The sequence below is a fragment of the Quercus robur genome, chromosome 2, assembly GCF_932294415.1.
Source record: "Quercus robur chromosome 2, dhQueRobu3.1, whole genome shotgun sequence".
Lineage (NCBI taxonomy): Eukaryota > Viridiplantae > Streptophyta > Magnoliopsida > Fagales > Fagaceae > Quercus > Quercus robur.
In genome coordinates this window covers 5,083,128-5,103,084 of record NC_065535.1, presented here as the reverse complement: position 1 = coordinate 5,103,084, position 19,957 = coordinate 5,083,128, and the positions used below count along the sequence as shown (strand labels likewise).

The following is a 19,957-nucleotide window of genomic DNA, read 5'->3' as shown; positions in this document are numbered from 1 at the left end:
TGGCAACGTCAATATGCATGTCTTTTGATTGTAAATTTTTACTAACAAAGTTAACAGCAAATAATATATCATACCAAATAGTCATGCCTAACAAGAATTCAAAACTTTCAAGCTCATATGTTACCAAACAATCAGCTTCACTTTTTGTTTTAGGATCTTCACTCGTTTTTGCTAATTGTAACAAAGCATCTCTTATTTCTAAAGCTTGAAATTTTATTGCTTTTACACTTTCAATTCGACTTTCCCAATATGTTTGTAACAATGGTTTAAGAGTTAAACTTGAAACATTATCTTGTAAAATTTTCCATCGCTTTGTGGAAGAAGAAAACAGTGTATATATACATTGCACTACTCCCAAAAAAGATATAGCTTTAGGACAAGAATTGGCCACATCGCATAGCACAAGATTAAGATTATGACAACCACACGGTGTGTAAAATGCTCTAGGGTTTATATCAATTATTCTTTTTTGTACCCCTTGTTTTTTTCCTTTCATATTAGACCCATTGTCATATTCTTGTCCACGTACATCATTAATATCAAGTTCAAGACTTTTTATTACAGTTATAATTTCATTAAAAAGACCTTTTTCCAGAAGTATCATCTACTTTTAAAAATTCTACAAAATGCTCATTTATTTTTATTGGACTAGTTGAAATATTCACACATCGTAGTACTAGAGTCATTTGTTCTTGATGACTTACATCTGGAGTACAAGCAAGTATAATTGAAGAATATTTTGCTTCCTTAATCTTTTTAATAATTTTACCTTTAATTTCATTTGCTAACAATTGTATCAATTCATTTTGTATATTATGTCCAAGATAATGATTATGAATTGCACCATGTTGAATACGTTGAACATGTTCTTGCATTACTGGATCAAATTCTGCAATCATTTTAATTAGACTTAAAAAATTTCCATTATTTTCTTGATAGATCTTTTCATTTTTTCCTCGAAAGGCCAAATTATTTTTTCCAAGATTTTTTACTACAACAATAATTCTTAACAACACTTTTTTCCAATGATCTTTCTCTTTGTTTACTTGTTCTTGGAAATTTTTATCAATTGTTTTATTTTTCAATAATCTCATTTCTAAATCAATCCAAGCATTCATGTTAGTAACATGCTCTTTTCTTGTTTCATGATTTTTAATCTTATTGCTAATATTTCTCAAATCATTAGTTCCTTCATTAGTAAGTTGATTTGTACTATTACCATGTGTTGTTGAATTAAACAGCTTGCAACAAAAACAAAATGCTTTATCCAAATCTTTTGAATACACTAGCCATCTTCTATCAAATTTCTCCCCATTTGATAACTTTTAAAAATAAAATGTAGTAGAAAAATGTCTACGCTCTTTATCTAAAGGAAATTTTAGATCATTCTCTCTAATTGGACCCTTTTCTACTAATAAATCTCTTAATTTTGTATCAATATTTTCCCATTGACTTGGATCATAGATATTATTAGTAAGTAGGTTAGTCATTTTTTCATTTTCTTCTAAATTATTTTGTTTTTCATTATCAATTATTGTTACATCAAATGTTTCAACATTATTAGGACTATTTTCATTATTCTCTTTTTGTTGTATAATTTCATCATCTTCCAACTCTTATTGATAGGTTTCTTGTTCATTTGTAATATTTTCACCCAAACTTTCTATTGTGTTTTTTTTAATACTAGTAACAAATTTATCGATAGATCCTTTTTAAGATTCAATTTGTTTTTCAATTTTTCTCTTTTTAAGAAGTTTTTCATATCCGGATAAATATTTTCTAGTAGACATTTATAATGAGAAAATATTTATAGATAAATAAAACACAATTTATAATTAAAAATGATAATTTAACTAGAAATAAAATTTAAAGTATAGAACAATAAAACCTAGTTATTGTAATTTTTCTAAAGCCGTGACCACTTGAAAGTTTAAGCCTGCACAAATAAAAATTAATTTAATACATGGTTTAATAAATTAGTGTTACTATAATACAAATGAGTTGATATAATACACATCAAATAATTGGCAAAATAATTTATAATGATAGATAAAGTGTCAGATTAAAAAAAAAAAAAAAAAAAAAAAAAAAAAAAGAGGTGAGAAACCGTCGGACCAAATAACTGTGGTCAGTGGTCTGTGGGCTGTACTCCTAAAAAAAAAAATTGAGAACCATCCAGCCTTTTCTCCACTAGATCCTAATATCCTATATTTCTATGGCTAAGTTTTAAAGCAGAAAAAGGTCCACAGTGCGGCTGAATTAGAAAAGCATCAGAGCAAAAAACGTGTCCCATCCCATCAAACAGTTGTGCAGTGCAGTGAATGAAAGTCTGAAACAAACTAAAAATATATATAATTTAAGTTAAAGAAATAGAAGACTCTTGAGCCTTTATTTTCGGAAAGGCAAAGAGAAAGAGGGAAAGAACTGAAGCAAAGCTGCAGAAGAATACCTCTTGTGACTGCCGGCTGGTAGACTGGTATGCTGGAATCAACAAAGAAAAATTTCAAGCTAGAGTGGTTGACTGAGTTGATGGAAAAAGATCAAAAATCAAGATGAAGATGAAGATGAAGAAAAGAAAGGTAAGACCGTAAGAATATAGACGGAGAGGCAGAGAGATAGAGAGATGAGAGGTTTTTCTTTTGTTTTTGACATTTATAATCTCTATTTTAGCATATTTCAAGACAATTATGTTATATTATTAATGAATTTATCTGCTATTAGTTTTAATTTTAGCATATTTCAAGAATGGGTTAATACATTTGTCTCCTAAAATTTCATTATGTTAGCTGAACTTTAACTTTTTTTTTTTTTTTTCTTTTTTAATCTTTTGCATTTTAGGATACAATGGGGCCTTTTTAGTGCATTTTATTAGTGCATTTTATTGATCAATAAAAATGCTTAAAATTTTTTTAACTAAAATATATAAATAAATATATTATATATATAAATTTTTTTACAAGTGGGGCATTCTTTTATTTGGGGGCCTTAGGCAATTGTATCTCTTGCATCTACTGTTGAGCTGGCCCTGGACTAACTAAGGGCGGGAAAGCCACGTGGAGCTTGCAGTGACACGTGGACATTATTTTAATATTTTTTAATTTTGCAGTTTGCCACGTGTGCATTTTCTGTCTCTGATGTAACAATAGGGACCGAAACTTGAAGCATTTTTTAGGATAGAGACTAAAAGCGGCAAAAATAAAATATAGAGACTAAAGTGGGAATCACCTAAAAATGTAAGGACGAAAATATGATTTCTGCCTACATTTAGATATGCTAAGGCGTCGTCTTTACTAATAGGAGGTCACATTTTGTAATGAGATAATGCCCTTTGGCCAAAAGAATGCCCGGATGATGTACGAGTGAGCTATATTGTGTATATACTACAATCACAGAGTTAGTTTGGAAGTAGCCCCTACTTTAGGTTCATTGTAAAACATAATTTATATGAATAGAAAAGATGTAGATGATGTGTTATTACATTATTGGGCGTTTGGTTCGCCGTGATATTACATTACGCCATAATATTACGTTATTGTAATCTTACATTAATGTAATCTCAATACAAAAATACAACATTACATTGTTTAAGAAGGTGATGAGATTAAGATGATATGATATATTTTTTAATTTTAAATTATAGTAATGTTAAAAAAATAAAATAAATCAAAACCTAAATGTTACATCATCGTAACGTGCATCACATCAATGATATATCACAATGAACCAAACACTCCGAAATTTTGGTTGAAGACATAGGCTATTAAGCATGATAATTCTCAATGCATTCTTTCTTTCTTTGCATTTTTGCTTCCGTTTTTTGTATTTTTATTTTATTTTTATCTCTTTCTGCATTCTTTTTATTTTAACACATTTTAACCTAATACAATAAATATAAAATATAGTTCCTGTGCGTTAATATATATAATTAGGTTAACTAAAATGAGTATATTTGATCCAAAAAAAAAAAAAAGAGTATATACTATATATAAATATATTGCAATTTTTTAACCTACTAATAATATTATTCATTTTTGCATAGAAATTTTTATAGAGAGTAGAGACTTGTTATTGATTAGAGGTGAAGACAGTCATGGTCAATAGTCATAGAATCATAGAGTCATAGAGTCATAGTCCATATATATATACATACCTAATTTGATGAATTCTGTCTGTCTTTAAACGTTTCAGCACCAGCGAATCAGCGATGTGACCTTTTGGCTTTTGCAGTTCCATCAGTTTCATGGATGTGTCAAAAATAGAGGAAGGATAGGTTACGGGCAACCGACGACAGCTGGTTGACAACCAGGTCAAGCTATGGGTTAGGTTTGGAAGGGAAAAAAAAAGGAACTATTATCTCGTTGTACTTGGCTTGAGTCAAGTGTTTTAATTCATTAGATCTGTCACAATAATAGTATGTGTTCACTTTTGACCACGTAAAGGTTTAGTACACTAAAATAGTGGCCCTAAACTTTGCCCATTTTTATGTATTGTATATCATAGAGGTTTACATACGGTAAAACATGCATAAAATAATTAGGACAAAACTTAGGAACAGTACTTTAGGTGTTATTCCATAAATTCTTCTTCTTAAGATTTAGTCATGTGACTATTTAACTAAAAAATATACTTCTATCCCATAAGAAAAAATCCACATGGCAGAATCTTAAAAAGGGAAACTAAGTATTTCACCTAAGTCTTGCTCAAATAATTATTGTCAACTTAGTGATCGCATTATTATTTTTATTTATCATTTTTTAATATTTGGCTTAGCAAATTATATTTCTCCAAATAGAAAGGATTCATTCAAAACAGACGGAGTTGAAAAACTCTTTTTTTTTTTCTTTTCTTTTTTTTTTTAATACTAAAACTAGGTAGCTATCCTCTTTTTATGTTATTATTGTGCAGGTAAATGCTAATTTTAGACAAAATTTCACAGTATTTTTAACAAATTGTTAAAAGTGTCAAGTTGTCATTGGAATGTTTAAAAAAAAAATTTGTGATTAGGATCATGTCACTTTTATATATGTCTATTATTGATACTAATTTGATTACATACTAATTATAACATGTTATGTCAATAATTATGAAAAATGTAGTTTCATTAGATCTATTGTTAGATATGTTAGGTTCTAAGAATTTAGGATCTAAATGTATTAGAACTTCAATATGTAATGTTGGCAAATCATGATCAAAACATTTAGTCCAAATTTAGGCTGCTCAAAGTGTGGTTCTATGTAAAGTTGGAATCGAGTAATTGTAGGAAATTACTATTCAATTTCTGCAAGGCTTGATCGATCAAAAATTAGACTCAATCGATCAAAGCTCGTGCAGATTGTTTTTTTTTTTTTCTATAGAATTTCCAACTCAGCCCAAGCCCATATGACGTGTAGGGTTTTATGTTTTAGAGGAAAAACCTTAGCCATTTTTTTTTTTTTTTTTTTTTTTTTTTGTAGAATTTCCAACTCGATCATGCAGATTGCTTCAAGTATAAAAGTAAAAACACTAGCCACGTTTTAGAGGTTGTTGATATGCTATGTGTGTGAATTTATTGTGAGATCTAGAGGTGTTTACCTTCATACACACTTAGGGTTATCAAGATCAAGATCGATGTCAAGAACTTGGTGATCTCTTCGATTGCTGTTTCAAGAGCTTAAATAAAACACAAGTGGGAGTACTTGTGGTTGTTGTGGATCAAGGAAAAAAGTAATCCGTGGACTCGGAGTTATCACGTGGTCGTGGTAGTAAATTTTCTACTTGAAGTAGCAATAAGATGTTAGTGGTCTAAGTCTTATTGTAAAACTTCAATTCTTTCATAGTGAATCTATTTTACCTTGAGGATAGCTAGGTTAAATCCTCCCCAAGTTTTTTACCAGTTTGGTTCTGGGTTATCATATCGTTGTGTTCTATACTTTTTCGCACTATTTACATGATATGATTTACTTGTGTTAACCTGGAACTGAATAATTTATCTAAGTGTTCACTTGGCTAATTAATTAGGTTAAACAACTTGTATTTTAAGGGGTCTAAAAACGTACAAGATAAATTTACATGATGGACAAGAAAGAGACGTTAGCTACAAAAAGTCCCGTGGTGGCATAGATGTAGGGAAATGAAGTGAGTGTGAGTGTCTGATTTTAAGCCAACATCCAAAATTATGTTCTAAAAATCATTGCTACCAACTATTAGGAAGTCACTTCATTTTAATTTAGACCAACAATTTCTGCAGTTGAATTTGAATCAAAGTTAAATTACGTAATTAAGTTAATGAAAGCACATAAAGTAGCATCTTTGCCTTTTAAGCATTAGTACACAACTACACATCAATTAAAGAAAAATTGTTGGTGGAGGAGAAACTGTATACTGGAAACATATTATAATTCGTGAAATTTTGAATTTTTTGAAAACCTTTTTACAAATTAAAAAATATATTTACCTTAAATTATGGAATTTCATTTTCATCTATATTTAAAATAGTGTAAGTGTGAGTTTGGGAAGCGTGTTTTGCGTGTTTCTTAGCGGCTACGTTTTTTTTAATGGGTCCATGGGCACTGTTTATGGGACCCACAACTTGGGAAAAATGCAAAACTATATCTATATATTATTAAAAGCTGAAACGTGACATTTATTACTACTGAGCTTCTATTGTGCCACCTTATCGCCATGTCATTCGCCACATAATTATTATTTATAATTTATTCATTTTTTTACAATATATATATATATAAATAGATTATTGACTTTACATATTCATCTTTGTCGGTTTTAACATATATATATATATATATATATATATTTCTTTTTTATTTCTAATTTTCCTATAATTTTTTTTACATTCACTTATTTTTTAAATATTTACACTTTCTTCAACCTTTCTTCTTCTTTTACCTTTTCATCTCCCCACTAGCCTCTACTCTAATATTGCTATTCATCTTTCCCTTCATCTTCCTTTATTTGTCTCTTCTTATCCATTCCTTCTTACTATAAATTTGTTACTATTTTCCATTCTTTGCATAGTTTTCTCTCACAAAAAGGTTCTCTCTCTCTCTCTCTCTCTCAAAATGTTTTGGTAGATTTTTATTTTTTATTGCATCCCTGCTTTAGATTGATAAATTTTTGTGTTTTTAAGAACTCTAATTTAGGTTGATACAATTTAGTTTTGTGTTTTAAGTTATTATTATTATTATTATTATTATTATTTTGCTCTTTGATTGTCAAATTTTATCCGATTACATTATAAAAAATTAAAGATAGTAGATAAAAATAAAATAGTATTACATTACATAGCATAATTTGGATAATTTGGATAATTTAGTATTTATTGTTATATTTTTTTAATTTTTTTCTTCTTCTCTTCTATTTAACTCAATATTGAAATTCAACCGCATCCTCCTTATCATTAAATTATTTATATTTTCTCTCTCTTTTTGTTTTAAAAAAAAAAAATGTAATATTTTACTTAAATTCAAATAAAAGAAAATTGTGCTCATCAAATTGTACTCATTTTTTTTTAACATTTACACTTTCTCCCACCTTTCTCCTTCTCTTTACCTTTTCATCTCCACAAACATTCTACCTTGATATCACTCTTCCTCTTTCCTTTTATCAACCTTTATTTTGTTTCTTTTTATTATCATCTTCTTAGTATAAATTTGTCATTCACTCTTCCATTCTTTACATAATTTTCTCTCAAAAAAAAAAAAAAAAGTGGTTATTTCCCACTCTTTCTCCCTCAATTTTTAGGTGGATTTTTATTTTTATTTTTCTTGCATCTCTATTTTAGCTTAATAAAGTTTTGTATTCTTTAGAACTCTACTTTGGTTGATGGGATTTAGTTTTGTGTTTTAAGTTTGTTTGTTTGTTTGTTTGTTTGTTTTTTTTTTTTATGACTTTGATTGTTAAATATTATCATATTGCATTATAAATAATTAAAAATAGTATATAAGAATGTACTATTATTATATTACATAGAACTATTTGGATAAGTTAGTGTTTGTTGTTATGTATTTTTTTTTTCTCATATAATTTTATTTAACATTTAAATTTAGCCACATCCCTCATATATATCATTAAATTATTTATATTTCCACTCCTTTTTTATTTTAAAAAATTTAAAATATAATATTTTGCCTAAATTAAATAAATAAAATTGTCCACATTAAGTGGAGTAATGCTAGGGAAATAGTCATTCTCACACCCAATGCATCAAAGGAAGAATGAAATACAAAACAAATCAAGTTAGAAGCACTAAATTAAAATAAAAAAAATAAAAAAATAAAAAAAAAACTAATAATGCATATTTAATGTCATAGAATCATCATCAAATTTTGGAAAACGATAGGTTGCCAATGGAGAGAGAGAGAGAGAGAGAGAGAGAGAGAGAGAGAGAGAGAGAGAGAGAGAGAGAGAGAGAGAGAGAGGTGGTATAAAAAAATCAATACAAAGTAATTAAGAGTAGATAAAGAAAAAAAAAAGTCAATTAGTAATCGTTGATTGGAAAACAAAGAGGATGTAAGGAGAAGTAAAAAATAAAATAAAGATTACCGTGTGGAGAACATTAAAAACTTTATAGTATAATAACATAAACTTTTAAATTCACTTAAAAAATTAAATCAACAATCAACAATTAAATACAATCATAGTACTAAATTTAAATTTAAAACTAATCAAACTCTAACTATGGAAACCATATTAATCATAACTAAAAAGGAGATGTTCTCTAATAATAGTAGAAATTACATAAGAAATAAAGTTAGAAAATTTAAAAATCTATTTTTTGACATTTCATTTAACCTTATTTATAATATATATATATATATATATATTTATATAATTTTCATACACTATTACATTTGGAAATCTAATGAACAAAGTTACCTCTCATTTATAGTCTTTGTTATGCAAATCATTAGTTAGTAAATATATGATAATAGTAAGAAGCGTTACAAATGAGATCACTAAATATATATATATATATATATATATATATATATAATTAACTAACCACTATCATTATGAAGTAGTAGTCTATAATTTTACACATCCAAAAAAGTGAAATATATAGAGTTTTCTTAAAAGTATGTGTAAAGATTCACTATATGTGTGTGTATAAAGGTAAAAAAAAAATGTATATTTAAGGTTTTTATTAACTTAAAAACTAATGAAAAACCAATTGTTAATAACTAAGATTATAGTATTAATAAAATATATAATGAGACCATCCTAAAAAAATTATCATGCGCAACGCGCAGGTGTGCGATTAGTTTAACTTTAAAACTGGGTCTCACAACACTATTCACACATTTAAAAATTATTTTGTTATAGTGTTTTAAGTTTTCAGCAATAAGTGGTATCCAAACAAATTCTAAGTTCGAGTGATGTGTATTTTCCAAACCCAAGCCCAAAGTTGCGCCCTCTCAAATGGAATCAGGAAGAAGTCTGCTTATTTTGGGGAAAACAAATATGATACAGGATATCAGTATTTAAAAATCAATATATAAAGACCAAGGTTGCCAACTTGCCATAATTTTGTATTCAAATTCACTTAACTCAAACAAAAGTTTCTATTAATTAACTCGAATGAAGTCACCTCAATGATGCTAAGTATTGAACAGACATTCCTGTGTCTCTCATCATCTCCCTCAACCACGCTACATCATTACACCTCTCTTTTACAGAATAAAGATTTGACAATTGTCTTCCACCAAACGCGACAAGTCACAGGTTCAAATATGGGGTCTCAAGTAAGCAAGCAAGACAGTGAAATGAAGATAAAACATAGAGAATTAACAATGGCTCATATAATGTTATGGCAGTTCTTTGAGATGGGGATGTTCTAACTCCTAAGCCATTGACACCAAGACTGGACTACTACAACAGATTGTTGTTCACTTTCTTTTTAGTTCCACTTTTCTGGGGCTTGAGATGATCAACTTCATATTCGACCTACTTATTTTCATTTTATCTTCTCCACCATGAATAGACTACCTGAAAATAAATCGTTAGCCAAAATTTTTTTCCCCATGTTCATGCTACAACTTTAATATTATGTTTGCACAAATGATAAAGTGAGAAGGCTGTGAAATTGTGCAGAAAAGGTGGACTGTAGCACAGAAGTAATAGTGACTGGGTGGATCAAATTGTTCTATAATAAGCTTCTGTAAAATTTTATTCTATCCATATAGAGATCTTTACACTCATTAGGGACAAATGTATTAGTAACAAATTAACAATAATAGGCTTCATGAACCATTCTGGCATTTATTTTATACAAAATCATTTCTAGTCTTCACTTTTTCTCCCACACAGCGTATTCATTGCCAGAGGCAGCAACCTGGAAATTTGAGGGAACAAGGTTTCCAAGATCCATCTTTGGCCCAATCTTCATAATGATCTTGTCATCAATCCCAGCCATATATAAATCAGCATCAGAAGCTAAAATATTCACAGTGCTTTTGGTGTTGATCCCATTTCTTGATCTAATTGCAGTCAATTTGCTTATCTCATCCTTTAGACCCCAATCAAAGAAGTGATCATAGAACTGCCACAACACAAAAACAATCTCTTTTAGCCAGCAAAAGTATATATATATTTCCATAAGGATTATTAGCCATCTATAGAATGAAACTAAACCTTAATCCCAAAACCTTTAGGGTCAATTATAAATCCTTAACAAACTAAATCCGGTTGGCCACATGTAGACTATTTGGTGCGGACTGTCCTACGTCACTATTCTATCATTTAGAATGAAAAAATAGATAAAAACAAATAAAATTGGGATATAGAAATTACTATGGTTGGGGTGCCAGGATGGGTGAGAATGTAAGCATATCCCTGCATGACTTTATCCGAGGGGAATGGCCAATGGTTTTGAGTAGACCCGGTATCATGATTTTCAATAAATGTCACAGCATTTTCTGGCTTTATTCCAATCAGTCCTGGTGGCTTTCCATTCGAGTCCTTTAACCGCCATAATTCCCCTTCCACAGCTGCTTGAAGAATCCCTTTGGTTGTGAAATCAAATGCAGTGACAGCCCCACCAGCAGCCTGAATCCAATCAGCTACCACACCACGGTGTGCATCCTGGTTGAAATTAGGCTTTTGATCATCCCCATAAGAAAGAGAATTCCAATTCTCCCGAACTGCAAATTCTGGTTTAGTTTGTTCCATATAAATTTTTGTTATACTGGGGGAATATCCTTTCACAAAATCAAAACGCCATCCATCATATCCAATTTCAGTCTTTAACCAATTCATCCACTCTGTTAACTCTTTTTGTACCTGTGGATTAAGATGATCAATGTCAGGTGCAGCACCAAAGTCCTCTCCAGTGTCAAGATTCCCTGAGCCATCAGAATAGGCTGCATCATCCTTACAAATGGAGGATGGACCCCAATCAAGACGTCCATCTGGAGTTCCACCTTCAAAGATGCACCATATTCCTCTCTCATCCTGCTTCTCAGCAGTTCTGTGGTTTATCACTATGTCAGCAAGGACTTTAATTCCTTTCTCATGGAGAGCAACAATCAATGACTTCAATTCCTCCTTAGATCCATATTTTGAGGCATCAAGATCATATAGCCTTCCGGGCATGTATCCTAGAATAAATCAAGCAAGGAAACAACCTACATTTAGATTGAGCATATCTTAGCTGTTCTATAATCAGAACCCAAAAATTGGCAACATATGGAAGATAAAAATAACCATGATTAGACAATCACGCATTCCCCAGGAATGTGATAGAGGCACAGCATATTGGGAAAGACAACTCACTTCTTGGTGAGAGCAAAATCTAAACCAATATTGTCAACCAAGTGTGAATTTACTTAGCCACAACAAATACCAAAATTAAGCTAGCAAGAAATGTAATATAAAATCTAAGACAAATCATCAAACATTAGAAGGCATACACAATGCACACAAAATTTACATGGTTCTGCACTAAGCCTACATCCATAGACATAGTTACAATGGCTTCTATTCAAGTTCTATTTCACAACTTGAGCTTACACAACAATCTTGGAGAAATACAAGATTACCTCAAGAAAAATTTCACCACATTGGAATCTTCCTAACAACTTGTTGAAAGAAACCCCAAACACGAACACCTATGTGACGCTTCAATAAGCTTCAAATGGCTAGAGCAAGAAGAGCTCTCACTCTTGAGTGTTCTGTTAGTTAAAAAAAATTCCAACAACTTAACTTGTGTATATCTATATGTGCTGGAAATTCCATCAACTTATAAATGCCTCAAGAACTCAGGCCAAAAGTAATTAATAAGCCATTACGGGCTTGGACCAAACAATTAGGCCTACACAAAGCAGATTTTTGGCATGTCCTTGGAATAGATATTTTATATTGGAATTAATAGGACTTCATTGCAGGTATGTACTATGGAAATGAAAAAAGAATTAACCCAGCCAAGCCAAATTTTGAACCCCTAATCAAGATGCTATAGCTAATAATTAATAAACAAGATAACCAAAAGGTCCAAAACTTGTACCATTATATATGGCATCACTTGTTACAACATGTGATCAACTAACCTTATAGAAAAACAAGTTGGACCAACTTATGTCCCAGTTTAAGGAAATGAAATTGCAGAAGAAGAAATAAGAGATACCCTGGGATGCAACAGATTGAGAGGGAGGAGGAAGCCAGACATGAGTGATTCCAGCATTAACGAGGTCAGGAATACAATTCTTCAGTGAGTTGTACCATCCTCTTTTATTACTTGATTCCCAGTTGAAACCCTGCCATATAAAAATTAACTCATCACACGCCACAGCAACATGTACATGTACCAATAATTATCTTATTTATCGAATATATACATCATTTTTCTCAGTGTCCCAACTCTAAGAGGGGATGCATATATCTGATACATCTCTCTGTGCATAGAAAAGATATATATAGTAAGTGGGTCCATGAAATTACCTGAAATAGAATTGCTGCGACTGCAAGGGATGGTGATAGAGAAACACAGAGACTGAGTGAAGTTAGAAGATTCATGGGCTTCATTGGTGCTGGAGTTGGTGGATGCTTCTCTCTTATTATACAGGCATTACTTTCTGGTTTGGAATTTCACTATAGGTGCTGAAATTACACGTTTGATGGTCTGTACGTTAAGGATTTTTTTTTTTTCCCCTTTTGATATCGTTAAGGAAAGATGTTAAGACCAAAGTAGAAATGAAATTCCGTAGACCGGAGATATGTTGAATAGATAAGAAATTGGTGGTAGAAACCCCCTTTTTTTTTAAGAAACTAGTTAACCTTTGTTTAAATGTTGAGGATAGTTAACCTTTCATTCAGATCATAAGCCCATATTGTTATGCACAGATTCTGAGTTCAACCGTTTCTATAAAAAAGGGCGTCCCTTCAGGTTTGAAGCTATGCGGATAAAGGATAATTCTTGTGAGGAGGTCATAAAAGAGTCTTGGGGCACAGGTCTGGCTTCTCCCTCAGTTTGGGATTTTTCTAGCAAAATCTACAATTGCCAGGAAAATCTTAAGCTTTGGAACCGCACCACTTTTGGACATGTTCGTAATACCCTGACCAAGAAGCTTAAGGAATTGCAAAATGCAGAAGTCTCAGATTGCTATAGAACTAATCTTGGCCGAATCTATGTTTTAAGGGAAGAAATTCAAAAACTCAAAAATAGAGAGGAGTTGATGTGGAAGCAAAGATCTCGCAATATGTGGTTGAAGGAGGGAGATAGGAATACTAGATATTTCCATTGCAGAGCAAATCAGAGAAACCACCACAATCTCATATTGGGATTGGAAGATGAAACAGGTAATTGGGTGGAAGATGAAGGTCAAATGAGTAGGGTGGTGCAAGACTACTTTGGAAGCATGTTTACTAGCTCAAATCCTTCGGGGTTTGATGAGATTTTGGAAGGAATGCAACCTGCTACATTTGATGCTTCTCCCTTGAGGTTGGGACATGATTTTCAAGCTGAGGAAGTCCACACCGCCCTCCAGCAAATGGCCCCTCTCACGGCACCTGGCCCGGATGGTATGTCTCCTATCTTTTATAAAACTTACTGGAATATTGTGGGTGAGGATGTAACTGCTGTTGTTCTTAATGCTTTAAATACTGGTATTATTCCTGAAGCCATAAATACCACCTTCATATGCCTAATTCCTAAGATAAAAAACCCGAAGAAAGTGTCAGACTTTAGACCTATTAGCCTCTGCAATGTGATTTACAAATTAATTGCTAAGGTTGTGGTTAATCGTTTGAAGAAATTCTTAGCTCTCACTATCCCTGATTCGCAAAGTGCTTTCCTGTCGGGTCGGCTCATCACTGATAATGTGCTAGTGGCCTTTGAAACGCTTCATTACCTAAAAAGAAAAACACAAGGGAAGGTGGGTCTTATGGCTCTCAAGTTGGATATGAGTAAAGCCTATGACCGAGTGGAATGGGCTTTTCTGGAGAGAGTGATGTATCAGTTGGGTCTTGAGGAGAGGTTGATTAAAATTATCATGTCTTGTGTGCAATCTGTATCCTATTCTGTTCTGCTTAATGGTCAACCTATAGGAAATATTATTCCAGGTAGGGGGCTTCGCCAGGGGGATCCTTTATCGCCCTATTTATTCTTATTATGTGCCATGGGTTTGCAATGTTTGATTCAGAAAGCTGAGGCGAGTGGAGATATAAAAGGGGTAGCTATATGTCGTCATGGACCCAGAATTTCCCACTTATTTTTTGCAGACGACAGTGTTTTGTTTTGCAGGGCCACTGAAGGGGAGTGCCAAAAAATTCTTGATATTTTAGCTATCTATGAGCGTGGCTCGGGGCAAAAAATAAATAGGGAAAAAACAAATTTATTTTTTAGCTCAAATACCTCTCCCCAGATTCAGACTAGCATTCAGCAGTTGTTAGGGGTTCCAGCTATCCGCCAGTATGAGAAGTATCTGGGGCTGCCAGCATTAGTGGGTCGAGCTAAGAAACAATCCTTTATTTATCTTAAAGAGAGAGTGTGGAGGAAGCTCCAAGGTTGGAAAGAGAAGTTACTTTCGCAAGCAGGCAAGGAAGTGCTAATCAAGTCAGTAATCCAAGCCATTCCGACTTATACCATGAGTTGCTTTAAACTTCCCAAAGGATTGATTAAGGAGTTGGAGATTCTTATAGGAAATTCTGGTGGGGATATAATGGAGACAATAGAAAGGTGCATTGGGTTAAATGGGACAAACTTTGTGAGGCCAAGGAGGTGGGACGACTTGGGTTCAAGGAAATTGAAAAATTTAATGATGCTTTACTTGCCAAAAAAGTGTGGCGTATGATTAATAATCCAGACTCACTCTATCATAGGGTGTTCAAGGCAAGATTTTTTCCGGATAGCTCAATTCTTGAGGCAAGGGATTCTACCTGTGGCTCCTATGCTTGGAAAAGCATTATCAGTGCCCGTGATGTAATCCGAAGAGGCATGGTGTGGCGTATTGGTAATGGGAACTCAGTGAGGATTAAACAAGATCAGTGGCTGCCTAATCAACCTAGCAGAACCCCCATTTCTACTCTACCAGACTTGCCCCCAGATGCTACGGTTGGTAGCCTTATAAACCAGGAGAATGGAGAATGGAAGACTGAGGTGATCCAGGCAAACTTTCTGCCACATGAAGCGGAGGCCATTCTAAGCATCCCTTTAAGTGAAAGAGCCCCCCCGACCGCATCACTTGGTCCCTTAACCCATCTGGCCAATTCTCCACAAGCAGCGCATACAAAATGCTGGTTGCGCATGCTTCGAGTGAGCATGCAGGTAGCTCTAATTCTGGCCCTACTAGGACGTTCTGGAGAGGTGTCTGGCATCTCCGAGTACCTAGGAAAATTCAGCTCTTCATCTGGAGAGCTTGCCACAATGCTCTACCCACTATGGCCAATCTTCGGCAACGGCAAATTACTGAGTCAGCTATGTGTGCACTATGCAAAACTCATGAGGAAGACACGTTGCATGCTATATGGTCCTGTGGGGAGATTGCCTGCGTGTGGAACTCACTTACATGGTTCCATCATGTGGTCACCTCCCCCCCATCTGATTTCACTAACCTGCTTTCTAGTTTTTTGCAGGTACATGATGAGTATTATGCTGAAATTTTCTCTATCACAGCTTGGTTATTATGGAACCGGAGAAATGCTCAACACTTTGGCCGGCCTGTGCACCCTCTCGGACAGCTTTGTTCCATGGCAGGAGACTTGATGCAGGAGTACCTCGATGCCCAAGAGCTTGCACCAACTCCTCCTCCTCCCGTGATGCAGCAGTGGCGACCTCCAGAACCTGAGCATGTCAAGTTGAACTTTGACGCAGCGGTGTTCAATTCACTGAATAAGGCAAGCATCGGTGTTATAGCTAGAGATTGGAATGGCGCTGTGATCGGAGCCATGTCAATGCCCATTTCCCTCTCCCAAACAGTGAACGAAATGGAGGCTATGGCATGCCGGAAAGCGGTCCAGTTTGCTAAGGATTTGGGTCTTCAGAAAGTGGTTATCGAAGGTGACTCGTTGGTGGTGATCAACGCCCTCTCACAAGGGCATGGCTGTCTCTCCTCATATGGGAATGTCATTGATGACATCTTAGTCCTTGCTGATGATTTTCAGTGGTGTGAGTTTCATCATGTTAAAAGAATATGTAATGTGGTAGCTGATATGTTAGCCAAAAAAGCTAAGGATTTGTTGGGGGTTCGGGTTTGGTTGGATGACCTCCCTGAAGACATTCAACCCCTTGTCTTGTTTGATGTTCATTGATTTTGTTTTTCTTTTTCAATAAAAGCCCAGGCTTGATGTCTGGTTTCTCAAAAAAAAAAAAAAAAAAAAAAAAAAAAAAAAAAAAAAAAAAAAAAAAAAAAAAGAGGATATGGTAAATATATTCCATCCAATTAAATGGATATAGTGGGTTTTAGAAATTCTATGATAAATTCTCGCTAAGGAAATATTGATCAAATGAACAAAAATCAAAGGGACAAATGAAGAACAAATATCTTCTAAAAATTTAAGAGTCTGTTTGGATACCGCTTATTTTGTTGAAAAATAAAAATTTATTACTAAAAACACTGTAACAAAATAATTTTTAAATCTGAAAACACTGTGTATAACACTTGCTGAGTTTTTCCCTAGGCTGCTGGTCCATGAACAGTGTGTGGAACCCGAGCTCCAAAATGCCAAACGCAACATTTACTCTACAAACGCCCAATTCAAATGCACGCTTAACATTCTTATAATTGTGTTCAAAAGAGGAAAATTATAATTTTACCTACACATTTTAAGTAGTTAGCCTAGTAAAACATGTCATTGTAACATTACATTGGATAGTAACAACGTCGCATATATATATATATATATATATATTTGTGGGGGTGAAAGGCTAGGGAACACTTTTTGTAGAATTACACTTTTTTCACCACATGAATACATTGCCTCTGCTAGCAACATATCCTGAAGGGATATTGTCTCTATCGAGACGCCTTCATGCCTATCCAAAATTTTTATTGAAGGCTTTCGAATTCCTTTGGGTTGCACCGCTAGTGCCTTGCCCTTGTCTTTCTGAGGGAAGAGAGAGCATCTGAAATTTGAATGCATAAGGTTTGAAAGAGAGGAGTCGGGTTAAGCTAGGTTTTGTTTTGTTTTGTTTTTTTTTTTTAAAGATAAGTATTTGGGTTTTTTTTTAAGTGAAAAGAGTTTTTAATTTTAATGTTTTAAATATTGTGCTGATGTGGAAAATTGTGGGAGTTTCAGAGACTTTGGTTTTATATATATAATAATAACTAGTCGCCAACCCGTGCGCTCCCCATTCGACCCGTCTTGAAACACGGACCAAGGAGTCTGACATGTGTGCGAGTCAACGGGCCAGTAAACCCGTAAGGCGTAAGGAAGTTGATTGGCGGGATCCCCTTGAGGGTTGCACCGCCGACCGACCTTGATCTTCTGAGAAGGGTTTGAGTGACCACAAGGGACATCGAGGGACGCTGCTGCTGCCGCCGCCGCTGCTACCACGCAACCGCGTAGTAAGAAAGACACACATAACCCGATAGTCACATGGAACTTGCTTCGCACAGCAATGGGTGAAACTAACACCATCCGCGTTGCGATAGCGTGACCAAGCTAAGCCAAGAATGCATGCATCCCCCCACCACGCGACTACTGAGACCATCGACCCCCCGCCACTAAGCACGGGTGGGTGTGGCCTCGAGGAAAAATGGCACCAGAGAAAGCTTTCACAATGTGTTTGATCATTACCTTAGGCTTGCTCTGCGTGGCAATGGGTGAAACTAACACCGTCCGCCTTGCAAGAGCGTGCCGCAACTATACCACGTACACGTGAAATGCCAACCTGGGTCCACCCCAACGATGCATTTAGGGCCCACCTCGCGCCATGGAGTACGCGGGGTTGGGTGCCTGAGGGCTCGTCATGAGCATGCCTACCTGTGGCCAAGCTCAAGAGGGGTCGCCCCTGTGCATCGCCGAATACCTCCTCCCCCCTAAAGAGCCCTTAGGAAAAAATCCGCTCTAGCACGAGGAAACATTGATTTATTGAGGAGGAATAATGGGTCTTTTTCGGAGCAATTCTTGGAGTCTTGCCCTGATTTTTTGCACACATGCTAAGAAAAATCCAACCTTCAACCTGCCAAAATATGGAGGCCAGATTCAACATATTTTATTTTTTACGATTTTAGGAAGCCGAAAAATGGGAAAAATCATAAAAAATTCAAAAACGCTCGGAATGCCGAACCGCTTGCTGGAATCCTCCTCTAAAATCATGGAATGAATTTAGGGACACAAAAATGGAAAAAGGCACGAGCCAATTTTTCCGAAGTGCGGGACGATGCGGCACGGAGTGCACGCGAGCATGCCCCTGGGATGCCCACTGCCTGCCTCCGGGATGCCCATTGCCTGCCTCCTCAGGGGAAATAACCTCATTTTCTAAAAAACCCTCATTTTTAGGAAATCACTCGAAATATGTGGGCAAGCAGCAACCAAGGTCAAGGCCAAGGCATGCAGCCAAGACCAAGGCAGCCCCCTATGAGCATGCTGCCAAGGCCGAGGCATGCAACAGCCAAGGCCAAGGCAGCCCCTATGGGTAGGCAGCGAAGGCCAAGGCATGCTTGCTTGCGTGCATGCTGCCAAGGCCAAGGCCATGGCATCCCCCATGGGCTGGCAGTAGTCAAGGCCAAGGCAAGCAGCCAAGGTCATGGCATGCTTGCGTGGGCACGCTGGCATGCCCCTGGGTGAGACTATACCCTCAAAGGAAGATTTTGTGACACCTGTAGGAACACATGTCTCTTTCAAGACTTTCAAGAGAGCCTTGTGGTGGACATCAGAGGATAGCAATAGCGCCAAGATTGAAATTTGAGCTGGCGACTTGTTTATCTCCAAAATCACACTGTACTCCGAGTATCTGATAATTTTCAAGAATTCCTCAGCTTCTTCGGTTATGACCCTATTCTTGATGGGTTTGCTGTACCCTTGCCAATCTCTTTCTTTCTTTTTTTCTAGCTCCTTGGGAGTATAACAGCGGCCACTCCTAGTAGGCCTAGATAGACCTAAAGAGATATTGGAGCAGACCTCCTCTTTTTCAATTTGAGTGGAGATCAAGGACACATCATATTTCCATGGGACACAATGGCTATTTTCATAAGGGAACAGCTTCGGTATGCGAATGATAATGCCCTCTTGAGTTTGCAAATTAGGCGTTATGGAGAACATTTTTAGATTAACGACCACTGGACTTGGTAGAATGGCTTCAAGGGCTTTTGAGCTGGATACTCTAGAGATCAAAGGTTGTTTTCTCCCAATCCCAGCCCATATCTATGTATATGTTGGGCCAAGGGCCCGGTAAGAGGGAGAACTCTTCCTCGGCCAGGCAAGGCCGAGGATAAAGGGAATGGTCCACCGTTAAGAACGACACTTCGAGCCATTTCAAGGCAGAGGATAAGTAGTAAGAAAGAGCAGGACAAAGGAAGGCATA

The 19,957-nt window shown here is 35.0% G+C and overlaps 2 protein-coding genes across 3 annotated transcripts in view; both read right to left on the bottom strand.

Moving 5' to 3' along the window:
- The window catches only part of LOC126710689 (alpha-amylase-like), an 86,023-nt gene that overhangs the window by 41,041 nt on the left and 25,025 nt on the right, over nt 1–19,957 (bottom strand). The window lies entirely within an intron of this gene.
- Nucleotides 10,137–13,262, bottom strand: LOC126710745 (alpha-amylase-like). Of its 2 annotated transcripts, none has more exons than XM_050411213.1 (4): nt 12,934–13,262; nt 12,620–12,749; nt 10,789–11,594; nt 10,137–10,537 (listed from the first exon to the last, which is right to left on the bottom strand). In XM_050411213.1, the coding sequence occupies exons 1-4, from the start codon at nt 13,015–13,017 to the stop codon at nt 10,286–10,288; spliced, it is 1,272 nt and encodes a 423-aa protein (XP_050267170.1). In that variant the 5' UTR covers nt 13,018–13,262; the 3' UTR covers nt 10,137–10,285. The 2 variants fall into 2 exon arrangements, with proteins under 2 accessions (XP_050267170.1, XP_050267171.1); XM_050411214.1 differs by lacking the exon at nt 12,934–13,262 and adding an exon at nt 12,036–12,167.

Coding starts and splice junctions, on each gene's coding strand:
- LOC126710745 (XM_050411213.1), bottom strand. CDS start 13,017: ATGAAGCCCATGAATCTTCTAACTTCACTCAGTCTCTGTGTTTCTCTA. Junction 12,750..12,933: donor TCGCAGCAATTCTATTTCAG/GTAATTTCATGG, acceptor TTTATATGGCAG/GGTTTCAACTGGGAATCAAG. Junction 10,538..10,788: donor ATCCTGGCACCCCAACCATA/GTAATTTCTATA, acceptor GTGTTGTGGCAG/TTCTATGATCACTTCTTTGA.